This window comes from Cololabis saira, chromosome 14 (genome assembly GCF_033807715.1).
Source record: "Cololabis saira isolate AMF1-May2022 chromosome 14, fColSai1.1, whole genome shotgun sequence".
Taxonomy (NCBI): Eukaryota; Metazoa; Chordata; class Actinopteri; order Beloniformes; family Belonidae; genus Cololabis; species Cololabis saira.
Window position 1 is genome coordinate 40,059,781 of NC_084600.1, and position 21,746 is coordinate 40,081,526.

The following is a 21,746-nucleotide window of genomic DNA, read 5'->3' on the forward strand; positions in this document are numbered from 1 at the left end:
ATCCATTATTTTTAAAGCATGAGCATATCCGTTCTGATAAAAAATGTTTTTATTTTCAATCAGTAAAATGCACACATATTTGAAAATATTATATATCAAATACAGATGGGGTGGGGGGTGGGGGGTCCACGTCATCTCCAGGTCAGCCTGTTTCCATGCTTGTCTTCAAGTCCCCTTTTAGTTTGTTTTTCTTCTTTAGGTTCCTGGTGACATTTTAAAAAGAACATCAGAAAGTCAGATTGAACTATTTTCCATTTTGCGATCCTTCATTTTGGTCATAGTTTAAATAAAAAGATTAATTTTCAAAATGTTACAGATTAGTGCCGCTAGTTTATCATGAACAGACATATTCCCTCCCTTTTCTGCTAGTCTTCAGATTGAGGCCCTGTTTACACTTAGCAAAAACGGTGGTGTTTTCATGCGTTTTGGCCGTTCGTTTACACGAAAACGAAGCTCAAAGTCACCAAAAACCATCATTTCTGAAAACTCCGGCCAAAGTGGAGATTTTCAAAAACGTTTTCACGTTTGCTTGTAAACGGAGGGAAACGGAGATTTAGGCTTCAGAACGTTACATTATGCAACAGAAACGTCACCAGCATCATTTGTGCAACCTGTAGTAAGTAACTGGCAGTCAAGGCTGATTTATGGTTCCGCGTTACACCAACGCAGAGCCTACAGCGTAGGTTACGTACGTAGGCTACGCCGTCGATTTAACGCGGAACCATATTATTCAGGCTTCACTCGTGTCATTTGTTGATGTTTTTTTCCAGGATTCTGATTGGCTAGCATGACTTTATCTTCTCGTTACACTGCCCCCCGTAGGTTTGGCTGCTCATAGCACCTTAACAGCGTATTTATGCGGGTTCGTGTAAACGAGGGTATTTTTCAAAACGTAGAGGGGGAAATATCCATTTTTGTAAATACCCGGCTATGTGGAAACGTAGCCTGAGAACCACTCGGCTGTATTGTTGGCATGATATGCTCACACGACTCTCTAAGCTTCAAAACTTAATGTTGGCAACATGATCTCCCACCGGACGGAACCAAAAACATCGACTATCTGGTGTGAACATGTGTGATTTCATGCCTCAGCACTTCCGTGTATTTCATTTAAGATGATCGGAGATTTGAATTTTATAAAACACTTCTTTCTTTCCCTGTTTTGAAACGTAATTTAACATACATCAAATTATTTTTAAACATTAACTATCGGTTGGGTGGTTAATATTTCTCTGAACTGTTACAAACTTGTTACAAACAACAAATCCCATCTTTCTTACTTTTTTAATTTAGCTCCTGAGGAATTGGATTCCTTGGGTATTTTTACTCCTTTGTCACTTGGTTTGCTTTTTTTCTTTAACCCGTGTCCTTCTGTTTTCTTCCCCCCTTTCTGCTGGGAAATTGTTGTTTGAGGTTCTTTTTCTTCATTCTGCTTCCTCGACGATTCCTGTTGTTGCTCTTTTTTCTGTGCGTTGCCCTTTTTCTTCATCATGAAGCGAGGAGTTGTGCAAATGGTGCTTCTCTTGGGAGGTTTCTTCTCCAGCCTCCGCTTTACTTTGCTAAAACAGGAAAAACAAGCCAGGTGGTGAAAATCAATATCTAAAACAACAGGAATAATCAGGGTTCATACACATTTTAACCAACAAATTTCCATGACTTTTCCACGACTTGGCAGCAAGTTTCCATGACTATACATGACCTCTAGAACATCAATGTAAGAATGAAATATAGGAATAAAACTTTGTAAAAAGTCACCACAGTGGAGATCTAATGACAATTATGGTTTTATACAAAAATCTGTTTAAACTAACACTGATATACCAGCAATATGTTGTAGTATATGTTTTATAGTAATCTAATATAACTGTAATAATAACTGTTGAAGAATGTAGTCACTCGATCCGATCTGCAAGACGCTACAGTAGGCGCGAGACTTTTCGATACAAAATATTTATTGATCAATTTTAAATCTACCTTATCAATTTTATCAATTTTAAATCTACCTTGTAGGCTGTTATTACTAAATGTTATCATTAAGTGAGAAAAATGACTTTTCCAAAACTTTTGGGGTGAACTTATGTTTCCAAAACTTTTCCAGACCTTGAAAATTACATTTTCAAATTCCATGACTTTTCCAGGTTTTTTCAAAACGTACGAACCCTGAATAATTATCAGTAAATACATAAGATAATTCTGATTGTACAGGGTTCATTTAACAAGAAAAAACGGGTGACGTTTATGACAATAATAACAAGATTGCACAAAGCATGGCTTCTGTTATTAAAGCAAAGCATTTCTTCTTAGTGATGCACCGATTGTTCGGTAACCGAAATTGTTCGGCCGAAAATGGCAAAAAAACACTTCCGGTGTTCAGTGGAATAAGTGGGGAAAAAACCGAACAATTAATAACGGCGTTGTAAATCGTTGGCCAACCAAAAAGTAACCACATAAAAATTTTACCTAACATTCACCAGGAGGTGGAACCAAAACAACAATGATGGGAAATTTAAAAATGTTCAGTTTTTTATGTTCAATAAATATTTTCTACCTTGTAATTTTGTAAAAGATTTTTTTCTTTGAAAAGCATGCCTAAATCAAATTTATTTGATTTATGCAATGGTGAAAAAATTGGCAAAATAAATGAAAAACTGCGAAGAACCATGTTCGGCCAAGTGTTTATTATTATTTTCGGTTTCGGCCACAAATTTTCATTTCGGTGCATCACTATTTCTTCTTAAATAGAAACATGGCAACGACTGAACCAGAACGAACCATAAGACTTCTGGAACTAAGTTCTTTGCACAAGGAAGGAGAAAGCTGAGATCTTTGCGTATAAAGGCACATGCTCTGAGAAAACCAAATTGGGAACCTTCATACCAACTCTGGAGCACAGAAGAGGATTGATAAAGATTTGGGCTTCGGTTGTAGCCACAGGACCTGGAAACCTTGCAGTTATTCAACCATTAGCTCCTTCATTTACCTCATTTTAAAGCAATATACTGTTTTTCATTACATCTTCATATATTAAAGTTTAAGCTTGAGAGAGAGTATCATCTTAGTTCACCTGTGGATCTTCTTGAAGCCGATCATGTAGTCCGGGACGGGACAGCCCGCTTGTTTTATGACATTTGCAATGCTGTTAAGTTGAGATGCAAAAGAACATGTTAGTTTTTTCTTTTTTTTCATTCAATTTTGATGATATTAAAAACATTTGGTTCAGGTACTTATGACTAATAACAAAAAAACTAACCAGTACTACGCCTGACAAGTAAATCTAAATAGTCAGATAAACCTGCTCTGTGTTCTCCATCACTGTTTTTAAAGCTGTTGTCAGAGGACTTGGTGGGTTTCAGGTCCGACACCCGGATCAGTCTGATGATGACAAACCCAGTGGCTCTCGTTTCCCCCTCGTTACCCGTAGGGATGGGAATTGATAAGATTTTTTCGATTCCGATTCCATTTTCAAATTCTGCTTAACGATTCGATTCTTTATCGATTCTCATTTGGAAAAAAGGGGAACAAACAATTTTAGTATCAACTTTGTTTTATATCTTTGAACAAAAAAATATAGTGAGGTCTTAAGATGCCCCCAGCCTTGGGCTCCTCCATGGTGCCAGGGGGTCCCCACAAAATGATTTGTAATATACAGTAAAATATGTATTTAATATAGAATAATAATAATAAAATAAATATTCTTCTGTAGAAATTAACTAAATACAACAAATTTTTGTGCAATTACACAAGAATGTCCAGTAACATGTTCAACACCACAAACTTAGTCACTGCTGGTGACATTCATCTATTCTGGCCTGATATTCTTCCCTGCCTTGATGAAAGGAGAAGCTAGCGGTAGATGCTCTTTAACTTCTCCATAGATGAGCTGACGAGCTGCAGCTGTCAGGAACGCCCGGCACGTCCGCGAAGCTCTTCTAAAGCATGATTTATGGTTCCGCGTTAAATCAACGCAGAGCCTACGGCGTAGGGGACGCGGGGACGCTCGCCGTACAGTGCGTGTCGCCGCGTACCCTATGCCGTAGGCTCTTCGTTGGTGTAACGCGGAACCATAAATCAGCCTAACCACACGCCGGCTGACTCCGCGCTTCCAGCGCATCAGCCGGCCGAGTCCTAACAGTTTCCCTTTCCCTTCCCTTTGTTAAAATGTCCACATTGCAAGAATTTTCGCCCTGTTGTCATCCTTTTTGGTAAAATGTAACCAAACTTTCGAGCGTTTATGCCGCTTTGTCCCCGTGTTTTCCTGCTGGGCGCGAATGCGCACGTTGCGCAACGTGCTTGGTGACGTCATTCGCGCCCACTGGAATCGATAATGGAATCATTTGCGAAAAAGGCAAACGATTCCAAGGAATTGAAACACTGGGAACCGGTTCTCAACAAGACCCGGTTCTCGATTCCCATCCCTAGTTACCAGCCCACAGCACCTGCCCCACCTGAACTTTCACGCGTACCTGCGCAACATCGGCTTGTCACTCTCCGTGAAGAAGGTGATGGCCTTCCCTTGATGGCCAGCTCTGCCAGTTCGCCCTGAGGACCAGAGATGCAGGAACCATCAACCATTAGACGTTTACAACCGATGCCACTGCTCAAAACTAGCTCAGAACCTAAAGTCAGTGACTAATTATGACCATTTCATGTCAAATGATGTTCAATCAATAATGAAAACAGTCTAAACTTGAATAATCTGTTGTGCTTCTTTGAAACGCACCAATCCGATGGATGTACTCCACGGCGCTGGTGGGGAAGTCGTAGTTCAGCACCAGGTTCACTCCCTTGAAGTCGATCCCTCTGGCCATCAAAGCCGTGCAAATCAGCACCCAGATCTTTCCGGAGCGGAAGCTGTTCACCACGTTGTCCCTCTGAAACGGAGGAGCCGTTAACACCGAGCCGCCAGGGGAGGACCGAGGCGTCTCAGCGTGTGTGAGCGTACCTGCTGCTGCGTGCGGTCGGCGTGGATCACCTCCACGTTGATCCCTTCGTACACCAACTCGTGGAAGAGTTCGCGGGCTCGGTCTATGGACTGGACGAACACCAGCACGGGAGGCAGGAACCCCTGAAACGCAGCGCGGAGGACATCCCATCATCCGGCGTAACAGCCGTAACCACCTCTGAGCCGAGCTCCGTGATCAACACACCTTTATTTATTTATTTATTTATTACGGATCCTCATTAGTCCTCACTGCAGTGAAGACTAATCTTCCTGGGGTCCAACATTGCACACATCAACAATAAACTACAATCCTTACAACTAAAACATAAATAAATCTAAACAAAAATGATCTGAGATGGATCTGTGATGGAATTCAACCCTTAAATTGTTGAAACTAGCCAGAACCAAACAACAAAAAACATCCCATTTTACACACTCATAAACCAACTAACTAAAACTGACTTCCTTGCCAAGTACTGCTTTTCTTAATTTATTTTGGAATCTAGCTTTATTGTTTATCATGGTTAAGGCCCAGTCCCAATCCCCCCCCTACCCCTACTTTTCAGCACTACCCCTAAATTTTGCACGTTCCCGTGAGGGTAGTGGTGTCTCAATTCCTCTTTTCACCTAGGGGGAGTGTGCTTATTTAGGGGTAGTGTTTATGAATCTAGCCCTTCAAAGCGAGGGTTTTCAGATGCTGACTAGCTGACCGAGGGCTAGGAACATTTCCTAGAATGCTTTTTGTCGTCATTTGCAGACTGAATAAAAAAAAAAAAAGGCAGACATTTCTTATTTTTTAGTGAATAAAATCAATATTTTGAGTTAGTTTCTGCATAAAAATGCGTTTTGATTACATTTCTAGCGAGAAATATATATTTTACTTTCATAATATTCACTCAGTGGATGTACATACTCACTCGCTTGCCCGTTGTTGCAAAGATCACGCCAGAATAAAGGCTGATTTATGGTTCCGCGTTAAATCGACGCAGAGCCTACGGCGTAGGTTACGCGGCGACGCGCACCGTACGCCGTAGGCTCTGCGTTGGTGTAACACGGAACCATAAATCAGCTCCCGAGCCGGCAGCTGGCTGTTCTCATCTCAAAATTTTCTGAGCAAATTCCTTAACAGGCGTTATTTGGATAAACTGAGCCCAGGTTGGGGATCTTAACGGTTACTTTTACGCCTGAAAAAATATTAAAACTTAATAAAGTGGCATATTAACAGCGCTACAGCTGAAATTAAAACAGCTTTTATCTCTGGGCTTCCTGATATGGTGTGACGTATGTGCAAACGTAACTACGCAGTCGCTTACGTACCCGAACGTAAACCACGCAGTGATGTAGCAAGCAAAATTTAGGGGTGGTGCTGAAATGTAGGGCTAGTGGGAGTATTGGGACAGGGCCTAAATGTGGTGGAAGCTTATTCCAGTATGTTACTGCTCTAATCATCGTAGCCTCTTTAGTACTTTGGTTCTTGGTAGAGGAAGAAGAAAGTGAACACCAGAAGCAGATCTGGTTGCAGAGCCATGTTGAGTAGAGATGTGTTTTAGATGTGATGACAAATTGATAGGTTTACCAATATTCAGAAATGTTACCTTCCTGACGATGTCCCTCATGGCCACCAGCTTGCCGCTCTCCGTCCCGACGAACAGCAGCTCCTGCTCCACCGTGTTCACCGCCGAGTTTCTGAGCAAACACACGACCGAAACGTGAGGATTAAACAAAAACTATGAAAGTGAATAAATCCACGGGAGGAGGGTTTACCTGCTCCCGATGTTCACGGAGACCAGGCTGTCCAGGTTCAGGCGGCACCACTGCTCCACCTGGGGGGTGCAGGTGGCGCTGAAGAAAGCCCGGCGCACCTTGGGGTTGGAGCAGGCCAGGAACACGGTGGCCAGCTGCTCCCTGAAGCCCCTCTTACCGTCCTCGAACAGCTTATCCGACTCGTCTACGACCAGCCACTCAACTCTGAAACAACAATAATAGATTCGGATTTGGAGATGCATTTAGTGCCTGGGTTAAAATGCTATACCTCTGTCCAACATCCTCAGTTGTCACTAATAATGATAAATCTGCTTCTTTTGCTTTACAGCTAGAGCTGGGTATCGATTCAAAAGTCAAGAATCGATTTGATTCCGATTATTAAGATTCAGAATCGATTATCACCATTTGATTCGATCCGATTCGATATTGATTTGGGTTAGTGTTGCCTGGATTATATGACTGTAAAATAACTATTGAAATGATAATTTCACAATAATTATTGTGAAATAACTAAGAAATAAATAACTCAAATAGGCATTTCAATATCCATTTAAAGTACAAAAAAGAAAGAAATTGCAACAGCTCAAGCAGTAAACTAATTATTTTAGCTTGTCTGATTTATTCTGTCACCAGACACACAGATTGCCATGAAGCACCGGCATTTTTCAGGTATTTCATGACAAACCGTGTCCGATAACAGAGAAACCAAACAAGCTATAGTAAATATAGATAATATGAACTTCATTGAACTAATATAACATTTAGAAATTTAAGCTGAAATGTCCAGCATTTTCTCTTAAGAAAAGTTCATTTAGTTAAGGAGTTTTCAAAACTATTGGGACTACTGGGATTAAAGTTTACCAGGCAAAAATGTAATGATGAAAAAAATAAAATAAAAAAATGAAAAACTGAAACAAAACATGGAAAAATTGAGGATTTTGCCCATATCTATGATAGGGCACATAAATGCAATTAAGATGATAACCTCCTTGTTTCAAGAAATGGCTTAAATGAAGAAATGATCTCCATTATACATTTGGAGAAAAACACGTTTCTTTGGATCCAGATTAAGCCACAGGTTTCTGAAGGTACTATCAGGAAGTGTACTGTAGAATATTTAAGTTTTGTATGTTCAATGAACTGGATTTGTGAGTTTGTATCTTATTTTTCTGACATGTACCATGTATCCTGTAAATTATTACAGTGCTCGCAATAAATAAATATATATGTATATATATATATGTGTATATATATATATATATATATATATATATATATATATATATATATATATAAAAAAAAAACTCTGAAACAGCAGGACACTGAATAAGAGACGGACAGCAGGAAACAGGAGTTCCTGGTCCAGAAGCGAACGGGGAACGGACCTGCTGAGGTCGATGGCCGGGGGGTCCTGCTTCAGCAGGAACACCAGCCTGTTGGGAGTCGTCACCAAAATATCTGCACACAGAAACTTGGGATTTAAACAGTCAAGAAAAGTAATAAGATGTAATGTTTGACCTTGAGTGAAAGCTACCGAGGCGTGTTGCATTCACCTGGAAAAAAATGTAAAAGCTCAGTTTTTGTCCATAATTTTTTCCTATTTTTTTGTGGTACAGTAATCCCTGGTTTTTCACTGGGCTACGTTCCAAAAAGAACCCGTGATAGGTGAAATCTGCGAAGTTAGTAACCTTTATTTTCTTTTTAACAATTATTATACAAGGCTTCAAATTGTGGACTTAACTTAAATTTAGCAAGCTGTTTTACGTACATGTACAGTACATATTAAACCGTAACGTTATTGACACACAGGAAGTGAAGAAGCAGGGAGACTGTTTAGCCAATCAGAATGCAGAATAGACATACACAATGCAAATATGTGAAGCAGCCAAACTGTGAAAGTTATAGCGAGGGATTACTGTATTTATTTTTTACCCCGTTTTTCGGTGTAACCCCGATGATGCAGATGAAATACATTCTAGGGCTGCAGCTATCAAATATTTTAGTAATCGAGTATTCTACTGAAAATTCCATCAATTAATCGAGTAATCGGATAAAAACATATCTTTGTTTAGTTAAAGAGCAATTATAAATATACATAAGATGTTAGATGTTAATTGACATTACTAAGACTAAATTATATAATCCAGTAGGTTCATGGCTGTTCATTTAAAAACCCTGAACTTACACCAGTTGACCAAATTCATCGCCTTCACTCAAAAAACTAAGGATCTTACCAAGAAATGTTCTTATTTCTAACCTAAAAATGCCATTACACCTGATAACACACATCACTTAAAAGGTTAGGTGTTTTTCCCTCGTGTTTCAATTGAACTTTCATTTGTGTCAAGCACATTTTAAGTTCTAGTTAAGTTTTAAGTTAAAGTATAAGATTTTGAGTTTTGGCAGTGTTCAAAATAAAATTGAGACCTGCTGTATTGGAGCACATTAGGCTCCAGTGCTGCTTGTTTTATCCATGAATGACTACAGAGCTAAAATTGAAAACTACCCAGTTAGCTTTATTACGTTTTTATTTTTCTTACATTTTCTGCCTTTTCTTTTAGTTAAAACTGTAGCGGGAACAGATGTTTAGAGGAACCTATGTATGTACCGGGTTAGAGGGGGAACATATAGGAGAACGGACCAGAAGAATATAGAATGGATTAAAAATAAAAGTTAAGCACTGAGCTACATGTGTCTCCCGTCTGCCTGAGCATGATGTTACAAAAACCAAACAAATCCACCGCCTCTTTCTTCTTCCTTTACGTGCGCGGCATCAGCACGTTGTACCGTCGCGTTGTGCCGCATTAAATGTAGTCCGGGCAAAATACCTGCTTTGAGCTGGTAAAATTAAACGATTCCTCGAGGCAGAGAAAATTCCTCTATCATTTTTTGTAATCGAATTACTCAAATTATTCGAGGAATCGTTTCAGCCCTAATACATTCAGGCAGCTTTGTGGCCCAAAAGACGAAAGAAGATACTGGATCTGCACGGACCGGAGCAGCTGAGGAGACGGAATCACCTTCAGCAGAAAAAATTACCGGTACCAGAAAAAAAAAATACCTAAAAAGAAAACTTTTTATCTCTTTTTATCTTTTATCAAGTGAATGCAATTTGTTTCCGTATAAAGCATCTGCCACCTCGTACCGTATTTTTTGTTCGACTTTGGTCCATATTTCTTGGCGGCCAGAGAAGCTTTGTCTAGGATGTGGATCCTGAAGCCCACTCCCTCGGAGAAGCGGAGAAGCTCCCTGTAAGTCTGAACACAACAAAACCAGATCAGATACAGATACTAAAACTAAACTATCCAAAGTTTCTTTTATTGTCCATTGGAGAACAACATGGACATTTATTTCAACAAAGCTTATCAGCTCTGGTGCCACAAAATGTAAAAACATGAAATTGTAAACTAAAACAAAAAGTGCAGAATAGTGCAATAACAAAAATAAATGTAACTTCAAAAGAGGTAGTTGAATGACATCCAGTCAAAAAATTAAAATCAAAAATTAAAATACTTTTTGACGTAACCTTAGTGCAACATTCTGAATGGCATGAAATCAATAGCAGCAGCTTAATGAACATGAACAGATAGAACATTTCACAATTCAAACATGTAAACCATGTTAGTTTCGCTTACTTCGCCGGCCGGAAGTGACGTTAAATGCAACGATACATAAAACAATTTAATATATATTAAAAACATTAATAACTAGGTATGTTTAGATACTTTTTTGGCCGATACCGATGTTTTGAAAATGCCGTGATCGGGCCCGATCGATCGGGACAACACTATCAAAAACAGTTTCTTCCCCAAAGCCACCACCTTCCTAAACTCGCATCTGACCGCCATCAAACGGACATCTTCTGGGCATTAAATACTTCTTATCTTCTGGGCATTAAATACTTATCTTCTGGGCATTAAATAATTCTTATCTTGCACTTTATATTATTTAAAAAAAAATTCTTTACTTAAGGACCAGCACCTGCGATGAAGCACCTGGAATATTATTGTTATGAAATATGAACAATGGCAATAAAGAATGTTGAATGTTGAATGTTGAAGCGGCGTGGGCTGGTGTACCTGGCTGGCCAGCTCTCTGGTGGGGGAGATGATCACGGCCCTGAAGCCCTGGTTGGCTGGTTGCTTCAGGTGGCTGAGCAGCGGCACGCAAAAGGCCAACGTCTTCCCGGATCCTGTGGGAGCACAGGCCAGGAGCTCCCGACTCTGAACCCCAAAAAACAACAAAACAACATGAAAAGTGCTCTCAAGACCCACACCCAGTCCTAGAAGTGGACCGTAAATCCATTTAGTTATCAACAAATGAAAGCGATGAAGAAAAGAAAAAGAAAATCGGATTTCAATTTATAGGGCAACATGATCCTTTTGCATCACCATGAATTAGACATTCCAGATGTGGATGTGTTTCTCACCGCTTACGTATTTTCATAGTTAAAATAAAAGTAATTGATTGAAGAATACTTTTCCTCTTGTGTAGCTTTATATTTGTTTTATTGTTAAGAGACAAAAAAATGGGTGTGGTCAGTACTGGAGTTGAGGGGGGATGAGGGGGGATGAGGGGGATGGCATCCCCCCCTGAAATAAAAACGGTCCAAATCATCCCCCCTGTAAAACTGCCATCCCTCCATTCCATCCCTTATGTCATTTCATCAATGAATGTGGTTTTACTGCTATTTCAACATTTAGAGTCATCACCAGAAAAATAACTTATTTGACAATTTTCACCTGTTTCAAGTAAATTTTCACTTGAAATAAGTAGGAAAATCTGCCAGTGGAACAAGATTTATCTTCTCATTACAAGCAAAAAAATCTTGTTCCACTGGCAGATTTTTCTACTTATTTTAAGTGAAAATCTACTTGAAACAGGTGAAAATTGTTTCCAGGGAGGAGTTTTGTTTTAAGTGTAATGAAATTTTTTTACTAAAATGAGACATTTTAACTTGAAATAAGACAAATATTCTTGTTAAGATTGTGAGTTTTTGCAGTGATCCATTTTACTTATCCTGTGAAGGACAGAGTCATATTGATAAGTTCAGAAAACTGTTTTTTTATTGTTGTGTTTTGATGTATTTGATCATTTCATCAATGAATGTGGTTTTACTGCTATTTCAACATTTAGAGTCATCACCAGAAAAATAACTTATTTGACAATTTTCACCTTGTAAATTGTTGTTTTTTCCAGTGATTGTTGTTTTAAATGTAATGAGATTTTTTTTTACTAAAATGAAACATTTTAACTAGAAATAAGACAAATATTCTTGTTAAGAATATTTGTCCTGTGAAGGACAGAGTCATATTGATCATTTCAGAAAACTGTTTTTTATTGTTGTGTTTTGATGTATTTGATGTAAGCCCAGTGGATATTTAAAGCTTACAGAAGGCTGCATTTAACTGCTGCTATGTCATTCCTGCAGTATTTCTGCAGGTGTTTTGGTCACTGCTATTATTTGTAATATATTATATTATCTGTAATCAGCACAAATTATCTGTCCCCATGTGATAAAATCATATCATATCATATCATCAATGGTGTTAAAAAATATAACACACAAATATATACACACACACATTTATTTCCTGATCTGTGCCTTGTGCACGACCACGAGCCTGTACTCACGTGCATCATGAGAGGAATGGCCTGCATCTGAATCGGCGTGGGCGACTTCAGTCCTGCGTCTACGAGGTTGTGAAGGATGTTCGGGTTGAGACAATACTCGGACTGCAACTCCTCGAACGTGCACACGGGGTCCGGCACGTCACAGCCGTGCACGTTTATGCGATGTTGAGATCGGATGGAATTAATCTTAAGAGAGAAAATCGTTTAAAAAGAGTTTCAGCGAAGAGTTTTCAACTTTTACTAAACGTGTAATCTGAACAAGAGCATCTCCGGTGTGAGGTGTGTTTTACTTTCTCCTGATGAAGATGCTTCAGCTTCTTCAGTGACGACTTGTCTTCACTCTGCAGGTTTTGGATCTTTCTGTCCAGCGACGACATCCATGTGATGCCGTTTCCCTCCGACTCCTTCATCAGTCCGTCTACCGTTTCAGTTGGACAAGAGACAAGAAGGTACTGAATATTACAAGAACTCCTAATCTTTTTTTCCATACCAACATTTAAACCTTGCTTTGATGGTCCTGTAGAATATTTATCTTTCATTTTTTTCCTGCTTAACATTAAATAAGTTCTGACATCAACAGATTCAGACGACTTTATTCATCCCTTTGGGAGGTTCCCTCGGGGAAACTGACATCTCCATCTCACTCACTCAGCACTGTCGTATACAGGAACCAAGAAAGGAGAAAGAAAACACCCCAAAAACCAAACACCCATTTAAAGATAAAAAGATTTATAGAATTATTTGAATAGAAAAAAAAAAATAATAATTTTTTATAAAAATATATGTGCATATACGCGAGTGCGTTAGGAATGGGCGATATTTTACCGTTCATGATTTACCGTCAAAAAAATTCCCCACGGTAAGAATTTGTCATCTCACGGTAAAAACGATAAATTCCCGTTGATGACGTTTTTGTGTAAAGCTGATTTATGATTCTGTGTTAAATCCACGCACAATGTACGTGAGCGGGAAAGAAAGAAAGAAAGAAATAGTAAACGGGTACATTGTTCCCCCTAACATATACACTTATATATAGAATATGTATGCATGTATGATGGTAATAATATATATACCATATATAACAATTAAATATATAAGTAACATATTAGTATAAGTGACACTTTTTACTCTCTTTTATTCTATTTATTTTTTGCTCTCTCTTATGATTGTATGTTGTATTTCTGTATGTTTTATTCTGTAAAGCACTTTGGCTCAGGTGGCTGTAAAGGGCTATATAAATAAAGTACATTTACATAATAAGATAAGATAAACCTTTAATAGTCCCACAGAGGGGAAATTTGCAGTATAGTAATACAGAAGCCAAATCGTATTATAGTAAAGGGATAATTGCAATATATAATTTACTCAGAATGCTATAGTTATACAATATGATACATGTTTTGTGAACACTACTATGAAGGATTTTTAGTGCCAAAATTAAATAAATCATTAATTAAATGTTTAATTATTTAACTAAAATGGGAATGAAATATATCATTCATTCATTAAATGTATCATTAAAATGGGAATTAAATATATCATTCAATAATTACATTTGTCATTAATTAATTAAAATAAATTCATTTTAAGTAGAAAAATATATGTAATTATTTCAGTATTTAATCAATTATTTCAGTATTTAAAGGGGACCTATTATAGCATATAATACCTATTTTAAACAGGCCTTGAATGTTTTAAAAACAACACCACAACAACAGCAATTAGCCAAATATTTTTACCTTCTGAGGCCAACTCGCTCCTTTTTGCCTTTTTCTTTTTCCGCTTTGCAGCTTTCTCTTCTTTGCACTTTCTCTTCCCTCCAGAGTCTCCTCTTCCTCCCTCCTCATCCTCCTCCTCCTCGTCTCCGCTCTGGGCTCCACTAGTCTCCCCTGAGCCGAAGTAGTCGATGGCAGAGAGCTGCTCCGAGGATTCTTCCCCTGCCCGAGATCTGGCCACCTAAATAACGAAATGAGACAATACTAAATGAATATATCACTTAAATTGATACACTAATAAAATAGGAACTTGTACAAATCACGAACCCTAAAGATATTGAGGGAGAAAACACTTTGGAAACACTTTGAGACTCCCACGTCGCCTGTTGTGTCGCTGTTTTCTACCAAACTGCGTGTTTTCTCGGGTTCGTTTGGTCAAAGTTACCTTAAACCGAGCTGCGTCTTCGCCGAATCTCTTCAGGTCGAATTTGGCTCCGGCTCCGAGTTTTCGAAACAGGTCGAAGGCGTCCATCGTGGTTCCGTCCAGATCAGATCAGAACCACGTGACGAGGATCAACATCCGGGGTCGCGACGGAAACCACGCCCCTTCCGGAACAGGCTATGATATTTATAAAAGATTTGATTATTAATTATTATATATATATATATATATATATATATATATATATATTATTAATAATTATAATTTATTTAAAAAATGTCTTTACTACTATATATGTAAACCTTATTGGTCCTGCTTTTCTGTTTTTTTTATTTTATTTTTTTCTGCTATTTGAAAATGTATTTATTACATTAAAATTATTAAATTATTATTAGGCGGAGGAGGTGGGTGAGAGGAGGATGCTGGTCAAGCTGAACTCCATCATGGACAACCCCTCTCGTCCCCTACATGACACTGTGGGAGCATCAGCAGCTCCTTCAGCCAAAGACTGCTCCACCCGCGCTGCAAGAAGGAACGCTACCGCAGGTCCTTCATCCCCACAGCCATCAGACTCTATAATAACCAACTGTAGCCACCCGAGTGCAATAACCTGTCTCTTTGAAAGTGCAATAACCACTAATACCTCACGTATTTTTGGAAATATTTGTAAATATTTTGTAAATATTATATGTTTATATGTTTATTTGGTGTTTACTACTTTTTTTTCTCTCTTGTACATAGTCTTGTTCTACTTTTTATATTGCTCTTTTTTATTATTTAACTATTTATGGTTATTTCTATTTTACATTTTTTGTATAAAGCGTGTGGGTGTTTTTGGCTGCTGCACGACTGAATTTCTCCTCTGGGAGATCAATAAAGTCTACTATTCTATTCTATTCTATTCTATTCTATTCTATTAATAAAATAAATAAAATAAAATTAATATTACTAAATTAAAATAAAATATATACAATTATTATTACATTAATGTAATGTAATTACATTAATGTTATTATTACATTAATGTTACATGTAATGTTATTACATTACATAAAATTATTATTACATTTAAATACTGGTAACCTTATTGGTTTCTTTTTTTCTGTTTCTTTTTCTGGTTTGGTTTGGCTTAATTTAGTTTTGTTTGTTTGGTTGTTTGTTTTTCAGTGGTTGTTGTTTTGTTGTTTCTTTTTTAGTGTAAGTTTGTTTGTTTTTTATATTGAAAGAATTCTGGATAGCTTATTTTGGTATGTAGGACAGGCTTGAATATAAGCACTATGCTTCTGCCTGTGCCTTTCAGTCACTATTTTGTCGATAATTTTTGAGTTGATAATTCTTGTAGTGTGATGTGACTGAATAAGGAATTTTAATCAATCAATCAATCAATCAATCAATCAATCAATCAATCAATCAATCAATCAATCAATCAATCAATCAATCAATCAATCAAAACATGCATCAGAGGGTCGCCTGTGAACGTGTGCAAATGTACAAATAAATAACACAAAATTACTGACAAACCGAGTGAATTAAAAAGAAAATAGATTATTGGATGGGACACGGATTTGTTATTCCCCCTTAAAAATATTGTGCTGGATTAATTTAAAAATGTTTTTGTACATTTTGGACGCACATCACATCTTGTATGTTTGTGTATGTATGTGGTATTTTGAGAATAGATATCTGCCGTCTTATTTGGTCCTGAAAACATTTAAATTAACGCAACTTTGTAGTGAAAAGTTGTAGTGGCAGTTGACAGAAGACCTCCATCAGGGCCCCCACCTGACACCACTTTAATGAAGTTTACAGTATCAAAATAACGTGTCTCAAGCGCAGTCTTTTTTTTAGGTGAATAACAGGATGTTTATATTCCTAAATCTCCACTTCTTCTCCTATGATGGAAATAGTATTTGGGTTATTCCTTAGTTGTAGGAGTGTGGTGGGCCTGAGGATCTGGGGCCCCACGCTCCATCTTTCCTATACCACAAGTGGGACCACATCTAGAAGTATGGTGTATTATTATTATTATTATTATTATTATTATTATTATTATTATTATTATTATTATTATTATTATTATTATTATTATTTCAATAATTACTATTATTACTTGGTAGTTGTTAATTGTTGAGAATGTGTCATTTTTTTTGGATCTTTTTTGGTATAAACTAAAAAAAAAGTCACAACTTATCTTGAAACATTCAAAAAATGTTTCAAGATAAAGAAGGAAAATATCATCTTAGAGGAAAACTAAATTTTAAACAACCTTGTGTACGTACTACTCGTAGTTACTCTGTAACTTTGTGGAATGGTCTTGAAGAAATCAAAACGAAGCACTAACTCTATACAGTTTAAAAACAAGAGAACAATTCTTGACAAATATAAAAATAAGGACCTCTAAAGAACTCAATTTACCTTCTGTATGTATTTCTTTTATTATTATTCTGTTCCTTATGTGATACATCATATACGATACAAATGTAACTCCCTGCATTCATGACTGGTCATGGATCAGCAAAGAAGTGACTGGGAAATACATTTTTTGAGTTTAGGATATTGTAGGAGGCTAGTTTAATTATGCCTTGATCTTTGTTTATTAATAGTGTGTGTTGTATTTATTTATTTGTTATTATTTTGTTTTTTCTTTCTTTTCTTATTTTATTTACATTTTTCGTTTTTATATTTTCTATGGCCTATGATATGATATTGTGAGGAAGGGACAGGACTAAATAAGCATTCTGTTTCCTCCTGTTCCCTCTCCAACACATTATTTTGCTGTTCTTTATTTCTGGATGAGACTGTTAAATTGTTTTGCTTTTTTTTAAATATATTTTGACACTTTTAATTTGATGGTGATTTGTTGTTGTTCAAGATAAAGCCAACAATAAATCAATAAATAAAATAAATAAATAACAAAAAGCAATTTCCCCTCCGCGATCAATAAAGTTGCTCTGATTCTGATTCATGATATTTGAGTTGAGCCATCCCCTGTGGATAAATATCAGCATTTATAATCAGCATAGATTATTTTATATCCCAAATGCAACAGCGAGTTGCAGAGCGCCCTCTTGTGGACAGACTGCGCAACATCAGCATTCAGAAAGCGGTTAGGAGGATGTTTCTTCTACAGCTCATGTTTAATTAGTTTAATTTGTTTATTAGGTATTAAAATGGTGATACTGATAATAGCTCATTTTGGGCGGCTGATAAATCTGCTGTGCACTTCTAAAGTACCGGCCAAGTGGTTTATAATGCTCACAGATTCCTGACACTATACCTGGAGAGACTTCTTGCACAAGCTATTTGAAAGGAGCACATGCCTGGACTTTCAGGTTTAAGCTGAAGTTGCATGTTCATTTATTAAAACTAGTGGTGCATCTACTGCACTTCTCATCCCTGATTCAGATTTCCTATTTTCATTTAGGTCAAACCAGTTTTAGGCTGTGTTTTCCTTCTCAGAAATATAATCTGCATATATTAAGAGGTCAGACGCTGCATGGTGTGCACTCAACTACCTTTATATTTAGATTAACTCTTGTTATCATCACAACATTCAACAAGCTCAGAAAAGTGATGCATCCTCATGTGCTTAATGATCAAGAACAAAATTGAATTTCATGCAGTAAAAAAAATAAAGGCTTTTCATATGGTGCATGTAAAACAGAAATATAGGACTCTCAGAAAATTAGAATATTGTGATTTTCTGTAATGCAATGACAAAAACGTCTTTCTGGATTCATTACAAATCCACTGAAATACTGCAAGCCTTTTATTATTTTAATATTGCTGATCATGGCTTACAGCTTAAGAAAACTCAAATATCCTATCTCAAAAAATTAGAATATTCTGGGAATCTTCATCTTAAACTGTAAGACATATCAGCATTAAAATAAAAGGCTTGCAATATTTCAGTTGATTTGTAATGAATCCAGAATGTATGACATTGTTTTTCTTAAATTGCATTACAGAAAATAAACTATCACAATATTCTAATTTTTTGAGACAGTCCTGTATACCAATAGTGACCACCACCCAATCAATCGGTGCATCTCTGATGGAAACCGGTTTTATAAAAGAAACGTATTGTCTCACCATTTTAAAAGCGGTGATCCGTAATTACTTTTGCAGAAGCTGGGTATTTTCCTCACTGGGTTAGTTTTGGGTTGCATCTAGAACAGGGATCTTCAACCTTTTGTTCTGCATGTTTTAAATCTCTCCTTGCATCATCACACTTGATTCTAATTAATGCTCATCAGCTTCTCATCCAGGTGTGCACAAGTCTGTTAATGACAAGTCATTTTTATCAGGGTGTGCTGAAGCAGGGAAACATCTAAAACATGGAGGACAGGAGGTCCAGGGGTGGAGAACCTGCTCTAGAAGACGGTTGTAGTGAAGGTTTATTGCGATAAGCTGCTTCATAGACAGTAACAGTCAAGAGCCAACAGATTTTGAACCAGTTTAATCCAAATTCAGCTTTGTGCTCAACACATTTGAGGTCTCAATTATTCCAATACTAGACAGCACGTAGTGTTACATTCCAGAGACACGCAGCAGCAACACCAAACATATATGACTCAAGTGTAAACAGGGACGTTCAAGAATGTACATCGTCAAATCCATCTGCGTGTTACAGCCTTTATTAAGTACAAGCAACAGTTTCGGCATTTAGTCCCATCCATCACTGGAAATTAAAAAGGCAATTCAACAAAAACTCTGTTGCTCACTTTAATGCAATGAAGAAAAAAAACTGAAAGTAACAATCTTCATGTGAAATAAAACGACAGGTCCGTACATTAGTGCACAGCAAATTACCCAGAAATTTGAGCCGAAACGGAGTCTGTCAGATGTATGAAGTCTGAGCGTCACCAGAGTCAGCTTTTTACGCTGGCACTTTCTAGGAATGAAGTCCAAACATGAGGAGAGCGCCGCGGCCGCAGCGCCGCCACCACAGGTTAACTGGAGAGAGCAGGGACCCCGGAGCAAGGCACGTCTGCAGGAAGGTGGCGGGCGACATGCGGCGCGGCACGGTGGACCCCTCAGCCCGACTTGAACAGCAGAATAGCAACTTGACCCAGGTAGAAGTAGATGAAGTGCTTCGTCTCGTGCGTCACGTAGCTGCCAAAGTTCCTCCCAACAATGCAGTGCCATGTGGGGTTGTACTTCTTGTCAAACTCCTGCAAAGGAAAGCAGTTATTGATAAAGACGCAGCTCAATGCATGTGCGTCTATTCCAAGCCAAAGCTGCTGCGACCGTTACCTTTTTGACATAAGCAGCAATATCCTTCTCGATATTGTACTTTTCCATGGCCTGCATGGCACAGTCCACTGCATCCTGCTGCATTTCATCAGACATGTCTGCATTCTTGATCACTGCTTTCTTGTCGGACATGGTTGCTGTTTTCTGGCTGCAAAACAAAAGCATTTCCAGGGTTTATACAGCAATCCTTATGTTAAATTTAATACCTTTTTCATTACCTTCAGATTTTTTTTAAAAACTGTCACAACATTAAGTGTTAATCACAGACCTTTTAACATTAATACAGATTTTGACCTATAGAACACTATACAGAACAGATTTATAGACTCATTGATGTTGACCAGATGTTTCACATTTATTTCACTTTGTGAATGACAATAAAATAGACTGCTTAAAATGTAAAAGGTAAAAAATAATACCAATTTAAAAAAAAATAATACCTCTGACAGTGAATTTAACACTTTTAATGGCCTTAAATTTGTCAATTTCCATTTATCACCTTTTAATACTTTTTAAAACCCTGATTTCAAACACATCAGTGCAGGTGCACACAATAAATAAATAATAAAAAAAAAAAGATAAAAACTGACTGCATCATTGCTACTTGTATAAATTAAACCCATCAGGTAAAAAATACCAATTTAAAAAAAATAATAATAATACCTCTGACAGTGAATTTAACACTTTTAATGGCCTTAAATTTGGCAATTTTCATTTTCACCTTTTAATACTTTTTAAAACCCTGCGGAAATCCTGATTTCAAACACATCAGTGCAGGTGCACACAATAAATAAAAAGATAAAAACTGACTGCATCATTGCTACTTGTATAAATTAAACCCATCTGGATACAGAAGTTGTGATTTACATAATTTGTGGGCCAAATTAGTCATGCACCCTTGCAGGGTAATGGAGCTTGATTGACAGGTGTCCTGGATTTTATTTAGGGCAGCACAGATAATTAAAGTCTAACACCAGAATATTATTTATTTATTTATTTTTAAAGCACTATTTTATGTATTTATTTATATATAAGCAGACAATAAAGCCTCCCAGCAGCCGGAGCAGAGACCCTCCTGAACAATGCAGGATGCTGCGGCTGGTCAGGCCGGAACAACAGCAGCATCACCCGCAGCATCATCTCCCCCCCCGGGCCCCTACGGTCCCCAGGGTCCCCCCCACCCCGGAACCAGACCTAAACCCGCCCCACGAACCGTCCCTAGCCAGATTTAGTCCCTTACCGTGTCTCACCGTGTCTCCTTGGAGCTTCTTCAGGGTTTCCAGCTGCACGTTTCCGGGAGGCAGAAGCGCTTTTCCTTCATTTATGGAAGGACGCGTGGTGCGGAGGCCCCGCCCCCTCGCCCAGGCCCCGCCCCCTCCGCGAATCCCTGCGCGCTGATTGGCTGAGGCGCAGCCTCCGCCCTGCGGCCCGCGGGCTTCCACTCGCGGACTCGGACCCGCATCTTATTTCATCCCAGAATGCAACGCGCCACCCACGCCCTCCCCCCGCAGGCACTGATCGACATTGATGATCACGGTGATCAATATGGAGATCAATACAGAGACAAATCAGTGGATGGGATGATTGATATATACAGGACTGTCTCAGAAAATCTGAATATTGTGATAAAGTTCTTTATTTTCTATAATGCAATTACAAAAACAAAAATGTCATACATTCTGGATTCATTACAAATCAACTGAAATATTGCAAGCCTTTTATTATTTTAATATTGCTGATTATGGCTTACAGTTTAAGATTAAGATTCCCAGAATATTCAATTTTTTTGAGATAGGATATTTGAGTTTTCTTAAGCTGTAAGCCATGATCAGCAATATTAAAATAATAAAAGGCTTGCAATATTTCAGTTGATTTGTAATGAATCCAGAATGTATGACATTTTTGTTTTTGTAATTGCATTACAGAAAATCACAATATTCTAATTTTCTGAGACAGTCCTGTAAATCACCATCATCCTCAGACATAAATACAT

General features: G+C 37.7%; 2 protein-coding genes across 3 annotated transcripts; both read right to left on the reverse strand.

The window, feature by feature from the left end:
- Nucleotides 1-47: 47 nt before the first annotated feature.
- LOC133459311 (probable ATP-dependent RNA helicase DDX52) lies at nt 48-14,632 on the reverse strand. Its single transcript, XM_061739194.1, has 15 exons — nt 14,501-14,632; nt 14,080-14,296; nt 12,631-12,758; nt 12,341-12,526; nt 10,786-10,929; nt 9,852-9,963; nt 8,092-8,164; nt 6,707-6,910; nt 6,538-6,628; nt 4,943-5,065; nt 4,721-4,871; nt 4,464-4,539; nt 3,065-3,136; nt 1,281-1,559; nt 48-203 (listed from the first exon to the last, which is right to left on the reverse strand). The coding sequence occupies exons 1-15, from the start codon at nt 14,585-14,587 to the stop codon at nt 143-145; spliced, it is 2,004 nt and encodes a 667-aa protein (XP_061595178.1). The 5' UTR covers nt 14,588-14,632; the 3' UTR covers nt 48-142.
- A 4,309-nt stretch (nt 14,633-18,941) lies between these two features.
- On the reverse strand, nt 18,942-21,123 carry LOC133460086 (dynein light chain 2, cytoplasmic-like). 2 transcript variants are annotated; one of them, XM_061740607.1, is made up of 3 exons: nt 20,994-21,123; nt 19,754-19,901; nt 18,942-19,671 (listed from the first exon to the last, which is right to left on the reverse strand). In XM_061740607.1, exons 2-3 carry the CDS (start codon nt 19,883-19,885, stop codon nt 19,534-19,536), a joined length of 270 nt encoding a protein of 89 aa, XP_061596591.1. In that variant the 5' UTR covers nt 19,886-19,901; nt 20,994-21,123; the 3' UTR covers nt 18,942-19,533. The 2 variants fall into 2 exon arrangements, with proteins under 2 accessions (XP_061596591.1, XP_061596592.1); XM_061740608.1 differs by having other exon boundaries at nt 21,004-21,092.
- Between the last annotated feature and the right edge of the window lie 623 nt (nt 21,124-21,746).